At 39.2% G+C, this 24070-nt stretch overlaps 1 protein-coding gene across 5 annotated transcripts in view; it reads left to right on the top strand.

Moving 5' to 3' along the window:
• Nucleotides 1–24070, top strand: part of MAST2 (microtubule associated serine/threonine kinase 2) — a 229096-nt gene that overhangs the window by 34185 nt on the left and 170841 nt on the right. For all 5 annotated transcript variants that reach the window (XM_087446021.1, XM_087446018.1, XM_087446020.1 and 2 more), the window contains exons 2-3: nt 14355–14502; nt 17984–18126. In XM_087446021.1, the coding sequence (XP_087302147.1) occupies nt 14355–14502; nt 17984–18126 (291 nt within the window). The remainder of the gene's footprint in view (nt 1–14354; nt 14503–17983; nt 18127–24070) is intronic.

The following is a 24070-nucleotide window of genomic DNA, read 5'->3' as shown; positions in this document are numbered from 1 at the left end:
GCTATGTGTGGTACTGAAGTCTCTGTTCCCTAGCTGGTGTTTTAATGGCAATTTCCTTGACTTCCAGAAGCTAAACAAACAAACACACAAACAAATACACCTCCCAGTCTTTGCAGATTGACTTTGTGCTGGGGTCTTTCTTCAACACTTAGCCAGACTTGTACTGAGCCTAGGGATCAGCCTGAGATGAAAGCTTCAAGTCTTTTCAGGTCTCTCCTGAGCATGCATTTTGCCTTGGACTTTCTAAATTACCCTATATACACAGGTGTTCTTAATTGCCCTAATTTCCCCTTTTCCTCCCAGACCTTAGGCACTCTATTGTATGTCTCATTTGTAATCTCCTGCCCAGATGGCTGTGAGTGTTTGGATCACCTTACAGTGTTTTTGAGCAATGGCTGCTGCTCTTCGACCTTGAACAGATTCTGAGTTAGGTGAAACAGGGAGAAGTGCCTTGTGTCAGTCCTTTAAGTAATCCCCAGACAGGTTAGACATAAACAATAATTTGCAAATAAGGTCTGTTTTGCTTTTTCTGGAAGCAAGGACTAGAGTCCCAGGCTGGGAACACTGGCTCATGTCTTCAAGACTGCCTCCATGTCAAGGAGTGTGTGGGGCAAGGGCAAGTAAAAATGCCACAAGGTTTCCTACCTTTTTTTTTTTTTTTTTTTTTTGGTGAGGAAGATTAGCCCTGAGCTAACATCTGTCGCCAATCTTCCTCTTTTTGCTGAGGAAGACTGGCCCTGGGCTAACATCCATGCCCATCTTGCTCCACTTTATATGGGATGCCAACACAGCATGGCTTGACAAGCGGTGCGTCAGTGTGCGCCCGGAATCCAAACCCCGGGCCGCCACAGCAGAGCGCACGCACTTAACTGCTACACCACCAGGCTGGCCCCTTTCCTACCATTTTTAAGGTTGATTAAGGTTGACTTCTTGATTCATCCTTCTCTTGGTTGCTGTAAGCCTTTGACTGTTGTCCAGAGTTCTGATAAACGTGGTTTTGACAGTTTGCTTGTTTTTCAATGTTTCTGTGGAAGGATGTTAGTTTGGAGCTGCATACTCCACCATTTTGCTGATGTTACCTCTTGTTTGATTTTAATTTTTGTTTCCCTAATGATAAATGATTTTGAGGATAGTTTCATATGTTCATTTGCCATATTTGCCTCTACATTGTTGAAGTGTCTTTTCAATCTTTTGCTCATGTTTTTTTTTATTGCTTGTGTGTTTTCTTATTATTGAATTGTGGAAGATCTTTATATATACTGAATGTCAGTCCTTTCTCAGATGAGTGTTTTGCAAATATTTTTTCCTTATGTGTGATTTGGTTTTAAATTTTTTAACAGTATTTTTTGAAGAGTAACAGTTTTTAAGTTTGATGAAATCCAATTTATAAATTTGTTCTTTTTAAACGTATGCTTTGTGTCTTTATCTAAAACTCTAACTTATCTAAGAACTTAACTCAAAGTTAAAAAATTTACTCTTGTATTTTCTTCTGAAGTTTTATACTTTTAGGTTTTATAGTTAGATTCATGATCCATTTAGAATTAATTTTTGTATATGTTTTGTTTGATATGCTTGAAGTATGGGTCAGGGTTCATTGTTTTTGCATATGGATATCAAGCAAAGGCTTTTGATAGGGATTAAGAGAATGGACTTTGATTAGTGTGACATGTGGGTTTGGCTCTTGGTAGGGTAGGTCAGGAAGAATCTGCCACAGGATGTAGAATTCTCTTCACTTACTGCATTACCAGTTATAAGGGATAAGACAACTCTTCATGAGAATTAACCTAGATTTTAGCCCTGATAGACAAGTTTTTAGTGTGTAGACTCCTGTTTTCAGCTGTAAATCCTTTGCCTACTTCGAATCCTATCCTTAATAGTGTGGCACAGTATAAGCACAACACTAGCCTTGTGGGTAAAGTTAACCTGAGATTTGCTTTGGCCTTGTAAGGGAGGAGATGGTTCTGAGCCGAGAGGGAGGACTCTGAGGACTCCCCAGGCAGTAAATAGGCAAAATAGCCACAACTCAGTACTCTGAATTAAAAGAGAAAGCAATAAGCTTTTAGAGTTGGAAGGCACATGTACAAATTGCGTACCTTTTTTTTTGACAGTTGAAATTTACATGACATATGTTAGATATATTTGTTTTTTCTTTTTTTACTTTTTTTTTTTTTTTGTGAGAAAGATCAACCCTGAGCTAACATCCATGCCAATCCCCCTCTTTTTGCTGAAGAAGACAGGCCCTGAGCTAACATCTATTGCCAGTCCTCCTCCTTTTTTTTTTTTCCCCTTTTTCTCCCCAAAGCCCCAGTAGATAGTTGTATGTTATAGTTGCACATCCTTCTAGTTGCTGTATGTGGGACGTGGCCTCAGCATGGCCGGACAAGCGGTGGATTGGTGCATGTCCGGGATCCGAACCTGGGCTGCCAGTAGCAGAGCACTCGCACTTAACCCCTAAGCCACGGGGCTGGCCCCCTAGATGTGTTATTGTTACAGTATTGCTACAGCAGATAAATACAGGTTATTTGTAATTTCTGGTGTGCTAGCTATAATTCTGCCTTTTAAAAAAAGTCACTTAAGAATGTTGTAATACATGTGAATTGACTTTATTGTAGTGTTTACTAAGAACCTGCTTTCATTTCATTAAGAAAGTAAACTGGTTGCAAACTTGAGTACTTTATTATCAATTTCAAATAATTTGTGATACAATCCTCCCAACTGATCAACATATCTGTGTGTTGATGGCGTTATATTGAAAGTTATTGATCTAGTCTTGTGGTTCTCAAACTTGAGAGTGCTTCAGAATCACCTGGAGGACTTGTTAAAACACAAATTGCTGGTCCCCTCCCCCAGACTTTCTGATTTAGTAGATCTGAATGGGGCCTGAGAACTCGCATTTCTAACAAGTTCACAGGTGTTGCTGATGCTGCTGGTCGGGGGACTGCATTTTGAGAATCACTGCTTTAGGCCAGCTTTCACCTTACTTTTTCAATATTTCTATTGGAACAGTCCATTTCTTTTTAAGGTGTCCTATTCACTGTTAGATAGTTTTTCCTTTTACCTAAACCTGCTTCTCCTTCTGTTGTTTTCATCCAGTAGTTCTAATTCTGGCTTCTGCAGTAAGAAGTTTACTCTCCTGTAACATAGGAGATAGCCCTCATTTGTTGAGGAGAGTTATTCATGTCTCCTTTGTTTCTTCTTTCAGGTTAAATGTTTATAGTTCCCCTTATACTTTTTGGAAAAGTACTGTAGTTTGTAGTTATGTTAATATTTACTCTTGCCATAGCAGTGTTTTATTTGTAAACTTGTTTCTCCTTTTGTATTTTCTGGCTTGATAAGCATACCACCCAAACCAGAAACCAGGAAGTCATCCTAGGCTCCTTCCCCTCATTAACTCCCTATTTTGCTTAAGAATCTTTTGATTGTAGAAATGTTAGAAGCCAGTTTGATCTAGTTTAAGCAGAAAGGAAGAGCTTATTATAAGGGTACAGTGGTATCTCATTGAATCTGCAAACATGTAGTTTGACTGGACCTCGTAAGTGATTAGAAATGGGAACTAGAAAACTGCAGGGAGTAAGTTAGCATGGAAGTTAGTAAGGAAGTTCTACTTCTCACGCCCTTTTTCTTTCTCTCTTAGGCTCTTATGTCTTTGCGTCATTCTCCTGTCCTGTCTGTTAATGACTTGAGTAAATTCAATAATGTTCTGCTGTTTTAAAAAGTTCAGTCTAGTTGAGCAAAAGAAGCAAGACACAGAACAGTTCATACTGAGTAATTCCATTCATATAAAGTTTTTCACTTTATATAATCTATTCTGTTTGAAGCCTGCCTAGTGGTTACCCTGGAGGATCTGGGGTAGTGACTGGAAGGGAGCACAGAAGGCTTTCTGGGGTGCTTGGTTATGTCTTTTTTTTTATCTTGATGCTTGTTAGATGGATATGTTTAACTTGTGAAAATTCATTGAGTTATATGCTTAGATATGTGTACTTTTCTGAAATGAATAATATACTTCAGTAAAAGTTAAAAAGACATTCTAGTTTAAAAGTTAAATTTCACCACACATATACGGACAGCTAATTTTCGACAAAGGAACTAAGAACATACAATGGAGAAAGGAAAGTCTCTTCAGTAAATGGTGTTGGGAAAACTGGATAGCGACACGCAAAAGAATGAAAGTGGACCATCTCCTATCGCCATTCACAAAAATTAACTCAAAATGGATCAAAGACCTGAAGGTGAGACCTGAAACTATAAAACTCATAGAAGGAGGGGGGAGTCAAGATGGTGGCGTAGGCAGACTCGGAACTCACCTCCTCCCGTGGACACAGCCAATTTACAACTACTCGTGGAAAAATTACCCCTGAGACAGAACTGAAAACTGGATGAGAGGAACTCCTGCAACAACAGACAATCCTAACTGAGGTGGAAGAGGCAGAGACTCCCTTCTGGAGAGGAAAAACGCTGCCTTCACAAGCCGCCAGCTTCACGGCCGCCGGGAGCAGCTCACAGGTACGCAGCCCTCCCTGGAGATGCGGGGCCCTGAGCCGGGGAGCGCCCCCGCTGCGGGCATATTGTGGACCCAGCACAATCGAGACCAGTGGCATAATATCTGACTGTGCCTGCTACTAAAGCTTTGGGGAGCACCCCCAGAAAACCCGGTTCACAAAGAAACTAAAACTGGCTCTTAAAGAGCCCGCGTGCAACCTCACCCGTTTCAGAAAGCACCCTAAAATCACCAGAAAGAAAGGTGTACAGTGCTTTGGTGACAAGAGACTCACCTAATAGGCCCTGAGTGCATCTCGGTGAGGGGTGAGACCTCTCCGGGGACTGGGACATTGGCGGCGGCCATTGTTGTGGCCTGGTGTGGGCGTGCTGACACAGACACCATTGGAGTTCTCCCTGAGGCCTGCTAGCCCAGAGTGTGCCCCACGCACTAGAGCACTGATTTAATCCAGCTCAGCCAGGGCAGGCAGCCCACCCTAGAGACTGGCCCCACCCAACAACAAGCCCTCAGGCAACTTGTGGGCCTGCACAGATTGGTGACTGGATTCTCTGCAGCCTGGCAACTGAGCCGACTTGAGCGGGGCAGGGTGTGCACAAGGAGCGGGTGGGGAGTGTGGGGCGGTGGCAGAGTGTGTGGGGCTCCCGCCGTGGAGAGACTGGGTCTGCTTGGGGAGGTCGGGGCGCTTACACGGGGCAGGACTGTGTTGACTGTGTGTGTGGACCTGTGGGCGGCAGGGCTTCTCAGCCGCAGAAGACTTGTACTTCTCAAAGACCCACATAGGAGGTTTGCTCCACCTTCCAAAACCTAAAACAATTGGGTGCTCCTGTGCCTGAGGCCAGCCCCACCCAGCTGCAATCCTCAGAGAGCTGACAAGAGACCTAATAGGCTAGAGGCTTACAGCAATTGTAAGGCCCTGAGCCTAACAACCTGCCACACTGGGGGCCTACTCACTTAAAAGAAATACTGCAACACAAATGTGGTATTAGAACTTGCAGCCAACTGTGCTGGGGATCCCCACACCTGATAAAGAGACTGAAGGGCCCACAACAACTACAAGCAGCTGAGCATTACAACAGCTGGCCAGGAGCATAACTCAGCCTCCCTGGGCGCCTACAGGGAGAGCAAACAGGCCACAGCAGAAGGATACACGTAGCCCACATAGGGGTCACCCCTGGAACATTGAGAACTGAGGGAAGCACACTGGAAGCCTCCTAAGCCATCACTTACATAAGGTCACCTGTCCAAGAGCAGGAGACGTAGCTGACCTACCTAATACGTAGACACAAGCACAGGGAAAGAGGCAAAATGAAGAGGCAAAAGAATACATTCCAAGTAAGGGAACAGGACAAAACCCCAGAAAAGGAACTAAGTGAAACAGAAATGAGCAACCTACCCGACAGAGAGTTCAAACTAAGAGTGTTAAGGATGCTCACGGATCTGGGGAGAAGAATAGATGAACTCAGTGAGAATGTCAACAAAGAAATGGAAGATATAAAAAAGAACCAATCAGAAATGAAGAATACAATACTGGAAATGAAAAATTCATTAGAGGGACTCAAAAGCAGAGTAGAGGATACAGAAGAACGGATCTGTGAGCTGGACGAAAGACTAGAAGAAATTACCAAAGCTGAACAGGTAAAAGAGCAAAGAATTAAAAAGAGTGAGGACAGTCTAAGGGACCTCTGGGACAACATCAAGCGCACTAACATCCGTGTTATAGGTGTCCCGGAAGGAGAAGAGCGAGACAAGGGGTCAGAGAATCTATTTCAAGAAATAATAGATGAAAACTTCCCTAACCTAAGGAAGGAAACAGACATCCAGGTACAGGAAGCACAGAGAGCCCCAAACAAGATAAACCCAAAGAGGCCCACACCAAGACACATCATAATCAAAATGTCCAGAATTAAAGATAAAGAGAGAATCCTAAAAGCCGCAAGAGAATGTCAAGTTACGTACAAAGGAAACCCCATAAGACTATCAGCTGATTCTCTGCAGAAACCTTACAGGCTAGAAGAGAATGGCACGATATATTTAAAGTGCTAAAAGGAAAAAACTTACAACCAAGAATACTCTACCCAGCAAGGTTATCATTCAAAATGGAAGGAGAGATCAAAATTTTCCCAGACAAGCAAAAATTAAAGGAGTTTGTCACCAAGAAACCAGTGCTACAAGAAATGTTAAAGGGACTGATTTAAGGGGAAAAGAAAAGACCACAAATAGGAAAAATTATCTATTTCCATGATTAGAACATAATGGATACAAATGCACAACAAAGAGGTTAGATATGATATCAAAAACATGAGGGAGGAGGGGAGTTAAAGAGTACAGCTTTCAGACAGAGGTCAAACTAAAGTGACCATCAATTCTGTATAGAATAAGAAAGGAACAGAGAAGGACTACTAAAACACTGAGAAAAAAAAAAAAGTTAAAAAATGTCAGTAAGTACATACTTATCAATAGCTACTTTAAACGTCAGTGGACTAAATGCTCCAATTAAAAGGCATAGGGTGGCTGACTGGATAAAAAAACAAGACCCATATATATGCTGCATACAAGAGACACACTTCAGACCTAAAGACACTCACAAACTGAAAGTGAAGGGATGGAAAAAGATACTCCACGCAAATGGCAATGAAAAGAAAGCTGGGGTAGGAGTACTCATATCAGACAAAATAGACTTTAAAACAAAAACTGTAAAAAGAGACAAAGAAGGGCATTACATAATGATCAAGGGAACAATCCAACAAGAGGATATAACACTTGTAAATATCTACGCACCCAATGTAGGTGCACCTAAATATATAAAGCAATTATTAACAGACATAAAAAGAGAAAGAGACAGTAACACAATAATAGTAGGGGACTTTAACACTCCACTTACACCAACGGATAGATCATCCAAACAGAAGATCAATAAGGAAACATTGGCCTTAAACGACACACTACAACAGATGGACCTAGTAGATATATACAGAGCATTCCATCCAAAAACCGAAGAATACACGTTCTTTTCAAAGGCACATGGAACATTCTCCAGGATTGATCACATATTAGGCCACAAAACAAGTCTCCATAAATTTAAGAAGATTGAAATAATACCAAGCATCTTTTCTGACCACAACGGTATGAAAGTAGAAATCAACTATAGGAAGAAAATCAGAAAAGCCACAAATACGTGGAGATTAAACAAATTGCTACTGAACAACGACTGGGTTAACGAAGAAATCAAAGAAGAAATCAAAAAATACCTGGATACAAATGAAAATGAAAATACGACATGCCAGAATTTATGGGATACAGCAAAAGCAGTTCTAAGAGGGAAGTTTATAGCGATACAGGCCTATCTCAACAAACAAGAAAAATCTCGAATAAACAATCTAACAATGCACCTGAAGGAACTGGAAAAAGAAGACCAAACAAAGCCCAAAATCAGTAAAAGAAGGGAAATAATAAAAATCAGAGAAGAAATAAATGAAATAGAGACTAAGAAAACAATAGAAAAAATTAATAAAACCAAGAGCTGGTTCTTTGAAAAGATCAACAAAATTGACAAACCTTTAGCTAGACTCACCAAGAAAAAAAGAGAGAAGGCACAAATAAGTAAAATCAGAAATGAAAGAGGAGAGGTTACAACAGACACCTCAGAAATACAAAAGATTATAAGAGAATACTATGAAAAGCTATATGCCAACCAATTCGACAATCTGGAAGAAATGGGTAAATTCTTAGAATCATACAACCTTCCAAAACTGGATCAAGAAGAAGTAGAGAATTTGAATAGACCAATCACCAGTAAGGAGATCGAAACAGTAATCAAAAACCTCCCCAAAAATAAAAGTCCAGGACCAGACGGCTTCCCTGGTGAATTCTACCAAACATTCAAAGAATACTTAATACCTATCCTTCTCAAACTCTTCCAAAAAATTGAGGAGGGGGGGAAGCTCCCTAACTCATTCTACGAAGCTGACATTACCCTGATACCAAAACCAGACAAGGACAACACAAAAAAAGAAAATTACAGGCCAATATCACTGATGAACATCGATGTAAAAATTCTCAATAAAATACTAGCAAATCGCATACAACAATATGTTAAAAAGGTTATACACCATGATCAAGTGGGATTTATTCCAGGGATGCAGGGATGGTTTAACATTCGCAAATCAATCAACGTAATACACCATATTAATAAAATGAAGAATAAAAATCACATGATCATCTCAATAGATGCAGAGAAAGCATTTGACAAGATACAGCATCCATTTATGATAAAAACTCTGAATAAAATGGGTATAGAAGGAAAGTACCTCAACATAATAAAGACCATATATGAGAAACCCACAGCTAATATCATCCTCAATGGTGAAAAACTGAAAGCCATCCCTCTAAAAACAGGAACCAGACAAGGATGCTCACTGTCACCACTCCTATTTAACGTAGTACTGGAAGTCCTAGCCAGAGCAATCAGGCAAGAGAAAGAAATAAAAGGGATCCAAATTGGAAAGGAAGAAGTGAAACTGTCACTATTTGCAGATGACTTGGTTTTATATATAGAAAACCCCAAAGAATCCACCAGAAAACTTTTAGAAGTAATAAACGAATATGGTAAAGTTGCAGGATACAAAATCAACATACAAAAATCAGTTGCATTTCTGTACACTAACAACGAAGTAGCAGAAAGAGAAATTAAGAATACCATCCCATTTACAATTGCAACAAAAAGAATAAAATACCTAGGAATAAACTTAACCAAAGAGGTGAAAGATCTCTACACCGAAAACTATAAAACATTTCTGAAAGAAATTGAAGAAGACACAAAGAAATGGAAAGATATTCCGTGCTCTTGGATTGGAAGAATTAACATAGTTAAGATGTCCATACTTCCTAAAGCCATCTATAGATTCAATGCAATCCCTATCAAAGTTCCAACAACATTTTGCACAGAAACAGAACAAAGAATCCTAAAATTTATATGGAACAACAAAACACTCCCAATAGGTAAAGGAATCCTGAGAAAAAAGAACAAAGCTGGAGGTATCACACTCCCTGATTTCAAAATATACTACAAAGCTGTAATAACCAAAACAGCATGGTACTGGCACAAAAACAGACACACAGATCAATGGAACAGAATAGAAAGCCCAGAAATAAACCCACACATCTATGGACAGCTAATCTTTGAGAAAGGAGCCAAGAACATACAATGGGGAAAACAAAGTCTCTTCAACAAATGGTGTTGGGAAAACTGGATAGCCGTATGCAAAAAAATGAAAGTAGACCCTTACCTTACACCATACACAAAAATTAACTCCAAATGGATTAAAGACTTGAATGTAAGACCTGAAACTGTGAAACTTCTAGAAGAAAACATAGGCAGTACGCTCTTCGACATCAGTCTTAGCAACATCTTCTCAAACACCACGTCTGACTGGGCAAGAGAAACAATAGAAAAAATAAACAAATGGGACTACATCAAACTGAAAAGCTTCTGCACAGCAAAGGAAACCACCAGCAAAACGAAAAGACAACCTAACAATTGGGAGAAGATATTTGCAAACCATACTTCTGATAAGGGCTTAATCTCCAAAATAGATAAAGAACTCATGCATCTTACCAACAAAAAAACTACCAACCCAATTAAAAAATGAGCAAAGGACCTGAACAGACATTTCTCCAAAGAAGATATACAGATGGCCAACAGACACATGAAAAGATGTTCAAAATCCTTAACTATCAGGGAAATGCAAATCCAAACTACAATGAGATATCACCTGACGCCCGTCAGAATGGCTATAATTAACAAGACAGGAAACAACATGTGTTGGAGAGGATGTGGAGAGAAGGGAACTCTCATACACTGCTGGTGGGAGTGCAAACTGGTGCAGCCACTATGGAAAACAGTATGGAGATTCCTCAAAAAATCAAGGATAGAACTACCATATGATCCAGCCATCCCACTGCTGGGTATTTATCCAAAGAACTTGAAAACACCAATTTGTAAAGATACATGCACCCATGTGTTCATTGCAGTGTTATTCACAATAGCCAAGACTTGGAAGCAACCTAAGTGCCCATCAAGGGACGAATGGATAAAGAAGCTGTGGTATATATACACAATGGAATACTACTCAGCCATAAGAAACGATGAAATCCAGCCATTTGTGACATCATGGATGGACATTGAGGGTATAATGCAAAGTGAAATAAGTCAGAGGGAGAAGGTCAAATACCGCATGATCTCCTTCATTAAGTAGTAGATAATAACAACAATAAACAAACACATAGGGACAGAGATTGGATTGGTGGTTACCAGAGGGGAAGGGGGGAGGGAGGAGGGTGAAAGGGATAATTCAGTACATGTGTGTGGTGATGGGTTGTAATTAGTATTTTGGTGGTGAACATGATGTAATCTATGCAGAAATAGAAGTACAATGATGTACACCTGAAATTTTTACAATGTTATAAACCAATGTTACTGCAATAAACAAAAAATTAAAAAAAAAATAAAATAAAACTCATAGAAAATTTAAGCAACACACTATTTGACATTGGTCATACAGGAACCTTTTGGGATGACATGCCTACCCAGACTAGGGAAACTAAAGAAAAAATAAGCAAGTGGGAGATTATCAGATTAAAGAGCTTCTACAAGACAAATGAAATCAGAATCAAAATGAACAGACAGCCCACCAGCTGGGACAAAATATTTGCAAAACATACATCTGACAAGGGGTTAATCTCCATAATATATAAAGAACTCACACAACTGAACAACAAAAAAACAAACAACCCGATCAAAAAATTGGCAGAGGAAATGAACACACACTTCTCCAAAGAAGATAGACAGATGGCCAATAGGCACATGAAAAGATGTTCAACGTTACTAATCATCAGGAAAATGCAAATCAAAACAACACTAAGATATCACCTCACGCCCGTTAGAATGGCTATAATCACCAAGACAAAAAACAACAAATGTTGGAGAGGATGTGGAGAAACAGGAACCCTCATGCACAGCTGGCGGGAATGCAAACTGGTGCAGCCTCTATGGAGAACGGTATGGAGATTCCTCAAAAAATTAAAAATGGAAATACCCTATGATCCAGCTATCCCGCTACTGGGAATCTATCCAACGATCCTGCAATCAACAATCCACAGAGGCTTATGCACCCCTATGTTCATTGCAGCATTAGTCACTATAGCCAGGAAGTGGAAGCAACCCAAGTGTCCCTCGACTGATGATTGGATCAAGAAGATGTAGTATATATATACAATGGAATACTACTCAGCCATAAAAAGACAAAGTTGTTCCATTTGCCACAAGATGGATGGACCTGGAGGGTATTATGTTAAGTGAAATAAGCCAGAAAAGTAAAGACAAACACTGTATGATCTCACTCATATGTGGAATATAAACCAACACATGGACAGAAGAAAACTGTATTGTGGTTACCAGGGGCAATAGGGGTAGGGGGTGGGCACAAGGGGTGAAGGGAGACATGTATATGGTGATGGACAAACAAAAATGTACAACCAAAAATTTCACAATGTTATAAACCATTAAAACATCAATTAAAAAAAGTTAAATTTCGTATCCAATTTAATTTATAGTTTCTTCCCTTTGCAAGGTATTGACAGGAGAGACTTGGAATAAGAAAGGGCATGATCTGCTTTCATTTTTCCTCTCCTCAATTTTCTGGCTTCTTTTTTTTGGTGTGTTATTATAGAGAATAGGGAGGTTGAAAAAGATATGACTTCCTCTTAATGGGTGCTGATCTAGTCCTCTATTGGTTGTTGCTCTTTTTCTGGCTAAGACTGTTCATACGGCGTAGCAGGCATCCAAATGCTGGCTCTCTCATGTAGCTCATTTCTAAGTTATTTTTGGGATGGGACCTTTCCCTCTCCATATTGCCTTCATATAGGATATTACTTCAGTTTGATATCTTCCAAGGTGTCTTCACTTCCCTCCACCCAAAGCTTCTTGCTGGGCGTGTTGCTTCTGTGATTGGCCGGCCCTTTTTGGTGGGTTACCAGCATTAATGGCCAAACCCTGCTTTCTTGGTGCTGTTTCATCCTTGACACGCCAAATGGTGGGAATATAGGCTGCTTCCCTGCTGCCTTCTCTTTTTGCATTTACTACTGCTTCCAATTCTCCTATCTCCCTGCTCACTCCTGTCACAGTTGCCTGGACATATCAGTTGCTTTAATGATATAATGCCTAAATATCCCCCCTTATCCTTTTATCCATTTTATTCTTTTATCCATTTACTTCCAATTTTAAAAACACCTTTCATTCTCTCTTCAGTTATTTTTCTTCATTAACTTCACTCTTCTTGTTATGCTTGGGCATTTGTAAATTATATTTTGGGTAGCCACCACCGATCAATATAAGTACTTTCCCGTGTGAACCCACCAATCATAGTATATGACCTTAGAGGGTTTTTGTTTGTTTTTTGATATTTTCTCAAGGACATAGACATATTTCCATTTTTTTCCCCAGACATTTAGTATTTCCATGGTACCAGTTACTTGAGTCTTGTTTTTCAAATGGCAGGTAACATAGATTTCAGTTATTTCTCCTTATGCTTCTCATTTTGTCTTTGTATTGTCCAGATCAGTTTGATGTGCTACTTATCTGTGTTTGTTGTAGCTTCCTTCAGTGAAATATAAAAGATATGCCTCATTTGCCTTATTTTTTTCAAAATAGTTTCTTATTTAATGCTGCTAATTAGGTGGGTGTTTGCTTCAGGATTTCTGAATCTTGATGATATGTTGGACACTGCTTTACTGAGTAAGGAGGAAGAGGATTGGGATGGGGTGGGATGGGCTAGACTGAAATAAAGGCGAAGGAGAGGCAATGTCAATATTTCATATTGTTTGTATTTTCTCCATAGTACTTTTATACTTTTTCATTGAAAACATGTATTTAGCTCCTATTATACTGTCAACTTAAAAAGTAAATTGGCCAATTGTTTTATCTGCAAAACAAGTTTATTTGGGAATAGCCAGAAAAATTCCAATTTGGGATATGGCAGACCATAGGCAAATCCAGAGAAACAAAGGAGAGGGTTTGCTTTTATAGAGGAAAAGGGGCTGTAAAAAACAAAAAGTCCATTGGAGGAAATTGAGAGTTCAAAGTATAGAGGCTTCCCATTGGTTGGGGTGCTACAGTCTCTCATTGGCTGGGCTGTTGCTGGGTGGGGAGAGAAACTTTCCTTCCTCCTGCTGGGTAGTCAAGTTGCAAACACTTTCCTTGTCAGAGATGCCGTGCAAACAGCTCTTCCTGTTTGGAGTAATTGACAGTGTAAGATAGGATGTGAGAGCTTCCCCTATAAGCCTCCCCAATTGTAATTTAGTTGAGGTTTCCTTTATTAATTTTCACAATAGACATATAAAGAAAGCTCTAAGTTTTATTTTAGCATTATTGAATGTTGGAAGTATTTCTAACTTTGCATAACAGGTAAGGAAGGTCTGTTACGTATGATTTTTGAAAAACCAAAATATGCTTTTCTTTACTGGATATAGGAAGAGTGTGAATAAAAGAAAAGTAAATAAACATTACTAGACATGTATTCATTATGAATAATACATCCCATCAAAATGTCTTATTATGTCATTTTGTGAACCTCCTCCCCTATTTTTCCTTTGGCATTTTATAAACAGTGTCCCATACCCTTCATAGCATACCCAAAGAGCTTTTACTAAGAAATATGTTTCTGCCTTTAGCTATTGACCAGGAAGTATAAAATTTCGGCACTTTTTAACTGTAGTGAATGTTGTAGAGATGTTTAATATACAGTCTTTTGCTTTCAGAAAAGACATTAAAGAGTTTTGTGTTATTTTTTTCTCTTTGAAGGATGTGATAACTGGACTTAGTCCCCTGCTCTTCAGGAAGCTCAGTAATCCTGACATATTTTCATCCACTGGAAAAGCTAAACTTCAACGACAACTTAGTCAGGATGACTGTAAGTTACGGAGAGGAAGCCTGGCTAGTTCTTTGTCAGGTAAGTATCTAATTTTGCTTTTGAAGAAATGTGAGACTGTGTTGTCAGTTTTTAAGGATGTATCAACTGATGTGGCATCTTGACAGCTTTCTCTCTGGTGGTAGTCTTTTTTTTTTTTTTTAAAGATTTTATTTATTTATTTTTCCCCCCCAAAGCCCCAGTAGATAGTTGTATGTCATAGCTGCACATTCTTCTAGTTGCTGTATGTGGGACGCGGCCTCAGCATGGCCAGAGAAGCGGTGTGTTGGTGCGCGCCCGGGATCCGAACCCGGGCCGCCAGCAGCAGAGCGCACGCACTTAACCGCTAAGCCACGGGGCCGGCCCCTCTGGTGGTAGTCTTGTACATAACACTTATGGGTAAGCCTGTCTTCCTCTCTTGACTACTTTCTCATGGCATCTCTGAATGCTAACCTCTTGAACCTGCTAGATATTTCTTGGTTGACCCCTGTCACTGGTTATTCCCTTTCAATCTAATTTTTGCTCTCTGCTCACTTCTCTACACTTCACATCCTTTGCTTCTTTTGATCTTTTTTTCCCCATTTCCAAAACCCATTCTAAAGCCCATAGTGCCTTCCTTCCTCCTCCATAGAAAAGTCTTAAAAAATTCAAGGGGAAAAAATTATATAAGGAAATCATGGTCCAGATAGAAAGAAATTACAATGAAGCATAATTTTAAGCCATCAATAGAGTATGAAAAAGAGAGAATCCATTTGACCTCAGCTAAAATTTTTGGATTAAAATTTTTTTTTTTAAGCTTTCTTTTGTTTCTGAATCAACTCTTTTTCTCTTGAGCACCTAACAACCAGAATCCATTGCTTTGCCCTGAGATGCTAAATCCCTTCTATCCTGTGAGGTAATTGCCTGGCTACTGGGTGGTACAATGTGGGAATGTGGTTGTATTTAACTGTTTTGTCTATAGATTTTCAGTTAATTTGATTTTAGCCTTACATCTTACTTTATGTCCTCTTAGGTGTCTTGTATTTCTGAGTGCTGAACTTATCTGAGATTTTGCAGGGCAGCCTCATATCCCATTTAACTGTAGCCTCCTCTATGCTTATTATACGTGTGTGTTTCTTTGCCCAGTTCCATTGGTGATGACTCACCTATGTGCTTTAGATTTTCCCCAAATTTTGATCATCCCCTCATAGTTAGTCTCGCTCTCTCTAGTTATAGCCTTTATTTTACTTCTGTATTCTCATTTTAATGGAGTTTCCTAGGGGACAAAAGATAAAAGTATGTGCTCAGTGAGCCATCTTTAACTTGGAATATTTTATACGCTAGCCTCTTGAGTCATTGTAAGAATAATAATTAGAATTTTTAAGAAGTGTTCTCTTTTTCTAAGTTACTTGTTTACTAAAGGGCTACTTGCTCCATTTGTTCATATTATTCCTTCTGTTTTATGTTGTTTGTTTTCCTCCAATTCTCGGCAATCCTTGGTACGCTTTGAGCTCTGACTAGTATATGTCCAAATGGGTTTCTTCTGCAGTTATGTAAGCCTCTTTCCCCAGCAGGCCCTTATTTTGAAGAGAGAGAGAGATATGATACTAGCCTTTGTATATGTGGATAGGGTAAGTTAACAAGCTAGTGTTCCTTTAGAACATATAGATGAGGAGTAGGCAGATCATCTGGAGAACTTGGCAACATTTACAGAGGAAGGAAAGAAGTCAGGCAGGGTCTACTCTGGGCTTATGGAAATTTTGAGTAGAGAACCATTATTATTATTTTTTCTGGAGGGTTTTATGGAAATCCTTCTACGTACAGCGTATATTTGAGAGCAAACTTGAAAGATAACTCGATTTTTAAAACATATTGCATGTTTCTGATTAAAAAAGTAAAAAATGCCAATTATAAAAAATTTGAGTATAAAAACACGCATCATGTCAGAGTGAAAAGTACTTCTTAATCTTTACTGTTTTTTTGTCTCCCTCCCTTCAAACCATTTATATATACTCCATTATATTTAAGTATACATTAAAAATTTTATATAAATATACACCAACTTTTTTATTCTAAAATCAAAATTGAGATCATATGCTGCATACTTCCTTTCTCCTTTTTTCACTCAACGGAAAATGTTGAACATTTTTCTATTGACTACATGTTAGGCTGCTTCATTATTTTATTTTTTTAATTAATTAATTAATTAATTAATTATCCCCCCAAAGCCCCGGTAGATAGTTGTATGTCATAGCTGCACATCCTTCTAGTTGCTGTATGTGGGACACGGCCTCAGCATGGCCAGAGAAGCGGTGCGTCGGTGCACGCCCGGGATCCGAACCCAGGCCGCCAGCAGTGGAGCGTGTGCACTTAACTGCTAAGCCACGGGGCCGGCCCTGCTTCATTATTTTTAATGGGTTTAGTATTTCATTATTTGTAGATATTATAATTTCTTTAACTTGTAATGAATATTTATCTTATTTCCACTTTTACTGTGGTGAGCACTGCCTAGGTGAACATTCTGGTCTACTATTTTCTTTTCCTTATACTACATTCCTACAAGTGGAATGCTGGGTCCAAACATATTCAAATTAAAATTTTAATAAGTTTTGCTAAATTATCCTCCAAATAAATTGCAGTAAAAGGGTATTTTGTAGCAAAATCGAAACCAAAACCTCCTTTTGCTCACACCATTATCACAGTGGATATTTCTATGGCGAAGAGAATTTTGCCAGGAAGAGGAAAGGTTTTCAAGTGAATTGGGTGGTGAAGATAAAGCCAGGTGAAGGTGCAGGGCATAATATTGAAGTTGAGGGAGTCAGTGGGTATGGAAAAGAGTGGAAGAAGATAAGGCAAGGAAGATAATCTGGATTTATGGAGGATCTTTTTAGTATTTTAAAGGTTTGGCTTAATTCTTTAAACCGTAGGGAGTCATCAGAAGTTTTTAAGGAAGGGAATGACATGACCACATTTGTTTTGGTTAGATCGCTAGCAGCAATGTGAAGAATGGTGTGAAGGAAGAGGTTGAAATGGGACTTGCACCTCAGAAAGTCATTGCAATTCTAGAGACTCAGTCTTTATCAGTGACTCTCTTGTAGTCTTTCAGTGGGATTAAGGCAGTCAGTCAACCTGGACTGAACATACAGTCTGGCGAGAGCAGTATAGAGACCTAAGGGCCAAACTTGTCTAGGGAGAAGCTGTCAGCTCTACTCATGTTGCATTGAGTTGGTGAGAAACTAAATAGGATGGAAGGGGCTGGAAAACTCTTAGCCTGCTAGGTTGGGTGTCAAGGTCGGGGGCTGGCTTGGTGGTGGATATTACAGAGAATTTAAAACAGTCAATTCAGTTCAGTATTCCGCTTGCAGTTCTCCTCACCAGCAAGACAGCTGGAATTTTTATAGGGCTACAAATTCTAAAATGGATATGGAGGAACTACACTTTGTTTTTTATCAATATACTTTTGTCCACTTGATACCATTTTATGTTTTTAATTTGTTAATTAATAAATAATTACAAGTATATTTTCCAAATCTTGTGTTTGAAGGTAAGCAGCTGCTCCCGTTGTCCAGCAGTGTCCATAGCAGCGTGGGACAGGTGACTTGGCAGTCTTCAGGAGAAGCATCAAACCTGGTTCGAATGAGGAACCAGTCCCTTGGACAGTCTGCACCTTCTCTTACTGCTGGCTTGGTAAGTCGTAATAAAGATGGTCCCTTGCTCTGTGAACAAATCCTTGATTGTCATTTGTCATTGCCACATCTGTTATTTTCCTTTTTAGTGTTTGGATAGTTTAATTTCTCAAAGTGAAGTATAGAAAAAGAATGGAATTTGAATATATTCTGATTGCTCTCCCATGCTGTCACTGGTACTGTTTATGTAGTGAGAGTTAAGAAAAAGATTCAGTCTCATTGTAACTTTAATGAATAAATTTCCTGGGAAAGAGCTCTCTTACAGAAATGATTCTAAATCTTGTGAAATTGTGTTGCTTCTGTGTACAGCTCTGTGGTACGCATATTTAGTACATGAGGATAGGGAACATGTTTTGCACATAGTGGGCACTTCAGTATATATGGGATGAAAGAATGAGCCTTTTTTTTTGTCTAGGTTTTGTGTGATAGATAGGACCTAGCAAAGGTTAAGCTGTGTAGTCTGGACAGGTTGTTTTCTGCCTGCAAGTGCATCTTGTACTCTGCCCTCGGTAGCCCTGCCTCTTCATTAAGGCACCCATTGACTTTCTGCTGATCTCACACTCTTCCCTCTATCCATAGGACAAGGCACACTAGTAGTTTGCAGGGTACAATAACAGAGACTTGTTCCTATTAAAATGTAGTCTCATCTACTCTTTGGGATTGTAAGTCTTTTGGGTTGGCATATATGGAGTAGAAAGCTTTGTCCATTTGTCCATCCTGGGAAGTGGGGAGAGGGGAAGATGTCTTCTTACAGCAGGTGGGAAGTTAACTTTTGGATCAGAAGGTTTCCTTATATGACCTGAAGTTTGACTTTTAGGCCACAGGGAGAATCAGGATTATTTGTGGAACTTCTTTCCTCCTCAACGTTTTATTTTGAAAATTTCAAATCTACAGAAAAATGGAAAGAATGATACAATGAATACTCATGTAAACTTAATTAGATTGACCAGTTTGGTTGTAACTTTACATTTTGCCACATTTGTGTTATCTGTGTGTATGTGTATATATTTTTTCCTGAAACATTTCAAAGCAAGTCATGAACATTATGATGCCTCATCCTTAACTATTTCTCCTAAGATCAAGGACCGTTTCCTAAATAACCACAATATACCATCAGATTCCCAGAAGTTAAACATCAATTTAATAATAGCATCTAATATAAAGGCCATATTCAAATTTCCCCACTTGTTCTCAATGTGTCTGTTAAAGCTCCACCTCTCCCACATTTTATGTATATAGATCCATGTACCATCATAAAGATTTTAATCCACTGGGTCTGGGGTGGTTTCAGGTATCTGTATTTTCTTTAAAGCATTACACCTAATTCTAACATGCACCCTTTTGAGAACTACTGCCACTAAGGTAAAGCTGAATGTTTCATTTTAAGGTGGTGTGTTGCAGAGGGAATTCCTGGACTGAGGTTGCTAGAGTCCTAGCCTAGGCCAACTGACATAGAGTATTCCTAAATTACTTTTTTTTAAAAAAGCTTATTGAGATATAATGCATATATGACGCAATGCACCCATTTATTTAAACTGTGCAATTCAGTGATTTTTAGTTTATTCAGATACATGCAGCCATCACTGTAGTCAATTTTAGAACGTTTTCATCACTTTAGAAAGAATCCTTGTACCCTTTAGCTGTTACTTCCTTATCCTCCCATACCCCTAGCCTTATGTAACCACTGATCTTTCTGCCTCCATAGATTTGCCTATTTTGTACATTTCATATAAATTGAATCATACAATATGTGGCCTTTTGTGACTGGCTTCTTTCACTTAGCATGATGTTTTCAAGGTCCATCCATGTTGTAACATGTTATCAGTACTTCATTCTTTTTTATTGCTGAATAATATTCCATTGTACAGATATACCACGTTTTGTCTGTCAGTTGATGGGCATGTAGGCTGTTTCTACCTTTTGATTACTATGAATAATGCTGCTATGAACATTTGTTCACAAATTTTCATGTGGACATGTTTTCAGTTTTCTTGGGTATATAACCTAGGAGCAGAATTACTGGGTTGTATGATAACTCTATGTTAAATCATTTGAGGAACCGGCAGACTGTTTTCCGAAGTGGCTGCACCATTTTGCATTCCCACCAGCGGTGTATGAGGGTTTTGATTTCTTCACATCCTCATCAGCATTTGCTGTTGTCTGTCTTTGATTTTAGCCATCCTGTTGGGTCTGAAGTGGTATCTTGTGGTTTTGATTTGCATTTCCCTAATGACTAATGACGTTGAGTATCTTTGCATGTGATTATTGGCCATTTGTATATCTTCTTTGAAGAAATGTCTGTTCAGAGTCTTTGCCCATTTAAAAAATCGGATTATTTATCTTTTTTATATATGGATTTGTAAAAGAATTACTTCTTTAGACCTGAATCCAGTTACTTCTCTTCTCCCAGGGATCTGCCTTTTGTTTTCTCCTGTGTCTTTCTTTTCTGAGCTATTATTTACTTACCTTGGTAACCTCAGGCTAGTTCCTCCCTTTCCATTCTCCTACCTAAGGATTTCCAGTTGGATATTTTATGTTTGGTGGCACATTTGCTAGTTAATATTGAATATCTCTTCGTGCTTTGATTTACTTCATACTGGAATATATCTTGATGCCACCCCAGCTTCTGGCTGTTATATTTCGGAATACATCTGTCCTACAATGTATTCTAGTTGTTAATAGAGTTATGGCTATATCCAGTCAGCCCTCTGTATCCGCGGGTTTCACATCTGTGGATTCAACCAAAGATCTGCAGTTGGTTGAATACGCAGATGTGAAACCCGCGGATACAGAGGGCTGACTGTATTCCTTGTAGTACGCCGTTTAATACAATATAAGCGGTCCGGCCCCGTGGCTTAGCGGTTAAGTGCGCGCGCTCCGCTGCTGGTGGCCTGGGTTTGGATCGCGGGCGCGCACAGACGCACCGCTTCTCTGGCCATGCTGAGGCTGCGTCCCACATACAGCAACTAGAAGGATGTGAGGCTATGACATACAACAATTTACTGGGGCTTTGGGGGGAAAAAAATAAATAAACAAGATCTTTAAAAAAAAAAAAAAAAACAACATAAGGGACCTGAACATCCACGGATTTTGGTATCCACGGGCATTCATGGAACCAATCCTTTGCGGATACTGAGGGACGATTGCATAGTGTGTAGACCCGCGTCTCCAGAGAATTTTTGGGTCAACAAGATTCACATATAACAAAACAACCAATTTTAAAATAATAAAACGTAACAGTAAATGAAATGTTGATTATGATTTAAAAAGTTACCAAAAGGGGACAAGAATTGTGCTGGGTATAATTATTGGGGAGGTTAGACTTGACCAGAGTCTGGAGAATGGATAGTCAAAAGCCTTAATGTAGCAGATATTTTCATTTTGAGGCCATCTAGGTGATATGTGTTTATGAAGAGATTTTTAGACTTCTCCCACATTTCCTCGTATCTATTGAGAGGATTTCTCTGAAGGTTCATATTCCCCATATATGTAGAGAAACCATGATTCCAATTAGTGGTTTCCAGGGCATGTTATAAAAAGGATCATACAATTGTATTATTATATTGTATGTTCCTAGAGATGGGGAAAAACTTAGATGACATCTTGTCCAAGATTAATGATTTGTCTTTAAAAATAATTATATATAGTTAAAATCTAATTATTATAAAAAGTGACATAGGAGAATGACCTCTGGATTAGAAGTTAGAAGACCAAGCTCTGTCTCAGCTATCTGAGTTTGAGTAAAGGCTAAACTTATCTGAGCCTGTTTTCTCGTCTTTGACATGAGGTTAATTCTTGCTTTGCTTTCTGATGAATATGTTAAGTAGTATCTACAACTTTGATTTTTGTCTTCTGTACTTCTGACATAAATCCACTTAACTGTATCACCATGTGTAAGACTCACTCCAGGGGGCTGGCCTGGTGGCGCAGGTGGTTAAGTGTGCGCGTTCCACTTTGGATGCCTGGGTTCGCAGGTTCGGATCCCGGGCGCGCACCGATGCACCGCTTGGTAAGCCATGCTGTGGTGGCGTCCCATATAAAGTAGAGGAGGATGGGCATGGATGTCAGCTCAGGGCCACTCTTCCACAAGAAAAAAGCGGAGGATTGGCATCGGATGTTAGCTCAGGGCTAGTCCTCCTCACAAAAAAAAAAAAAAAAAAAAAAAAAGACTCACTCCATCTGGTCATTCTGCCTTTCCCTACCTCTAAACCAGTTCTGTCTTGGTTGTTCCCTGTCTTGATAAATAGCACCATCACCCACCCAGTAGCCCAAAGCCAGAATCCTGGAAGTCCTTTTTGACCCCTCCTTCACCCTTACTCCCCTCCCCATCCAATCACCCAGTGAGCCCTAGCTCCCAACATCTCTAGGTGGTCTACTTTTTTTCACTACTGATGTGGCCCAGTCTAAGCCACATTTGCAATCTCTTACTTAGATCATTGTAGGGGCCTCATTACTGGTAACAATGTATTCAGTCTTCTTCCTTTCCAGGCCATTCCCTACTCTAAAGTCTGTTCTTTCAAAAACACAAATCTGATCATGTCTATTCTTCTTTCTTTTAGTTTTATCTTTCAGTTTTTTTCATTTGGTTAATATTTATCTGGCACCAAGGTTTAGCCATTCACTTGATTAAAATCTTTCCATAGCTTTCTATAACAGTTATTATAAAGTACAATAATTAACAATTATTGAATGAATGAGTTTTCATTGAGATTAGCAAAAGAGGAATGAGGAACTGAGACAGAGACCACAAATGGAAAAGTTAGACATGGATGCTTTTTCTTTGAAATCAGTCTTTTGGATTCAAGTAATTTATACTGAGGTTGGCCTAACCAGTGAACTGTACCGAATATTGACATTTTAACAGGAGGGCTGTACATCCCAAGAATCTTTTAATTGGTAGAGTTTGACTGATTCTCCAAATATACTTTTGGGATTCTTTCTTTATTTTGTTGGCAGACATTGCCTTTACAGGAATGATCATTTGCAAGGAGTGACTCTTTCCATCTTCATGTTCCTAGTCTATGTGTAGCATTTTATCTGGCACATAGTAAGCAATGTATAATTACTTATTAAAGGAGCAAAGACCTTTTTGGAATACCTTTGCTAATGTTACAGCTGGATGGATTAATACTTGTTGAGGTATAATGTCTGCAAAAGAAGGTTGATTTAATGTGTCAGTACCAGCCTGAAATGATGTCACACAGACCTCTATTCTTGTTCTTATCTTAATCATCATTTTTATCAACTTCTTGGATAAAGGCATAGAAGGAGTGCTTATCACATTACGCTGATGGCATGTTTCCCATGTTGAATGATAAATTCAGTCAGAGCCTCACAAACAGAAATGATAGTTCAAGAAGAACCAGCAAAATGAGATTTAGGGGCCAGCCCGGTGGCGTAGTGGTTAAGTTCATGCATTCCACTTCGGTGGCCTGGGGTTCACTGGTTCGGATCCTGGGTGCAGACCTACTCACCGCTCATCAAGCCATGCTGAGGTGGCCTGCTGTATAGAAGAGCTACGACCCTACAACTGTGATACACAACTATGTACCACGGCTTTGGAGAGAAAAAAGAAAAAAAAAAAAAAAAGTGGAAGATTGGCAACAGATGTTAGCACAGGGCCAGTCTCCCTCAAAAAAAAAAAAAATGAGATTTAACAGAGAGAAAAGTAAACTTTGAAAAACCAAAGCTCAGAACTGGATTTAACTTTGAATATAAGTCAAGTTCCAGAACATTTTCATCACCCTAAAAGAAAAACCTCTATCCATTAAGCAGTCACTCCCCATTCCACCCTTATACCAGCCCTGGCAACTACTAATCTGCATTCTGTCAAAATGGATTACCTATTCTGGATATTTCATTTAAATGGGAGTCATATAATATGTGATCTTCTGTGTCTGGCCTCTTTCATTTAGCATGATGTTTTTGAGGTTTATCTGTATTGT

This window comes from Ceratotherium simum, chromosome 22, assembly GCF_057802395.1.
Source record: "Ceratotherium simum simum isolate JZ-2026a chromosome 22, ASM5780239v1, whole genome shotgun sequence".
NCBI lineage: Eukaryota > Metazoa > Chordata > Mammalia > Perissodactyla > Rhinocerotidae > Ceratotherium > Ceratotherium simum.
The sequence above is the reverse complement of the archived record's forward strand: the minus strand, read 5'-3'. Positions and strand labels throughout refer to the sequence as shown.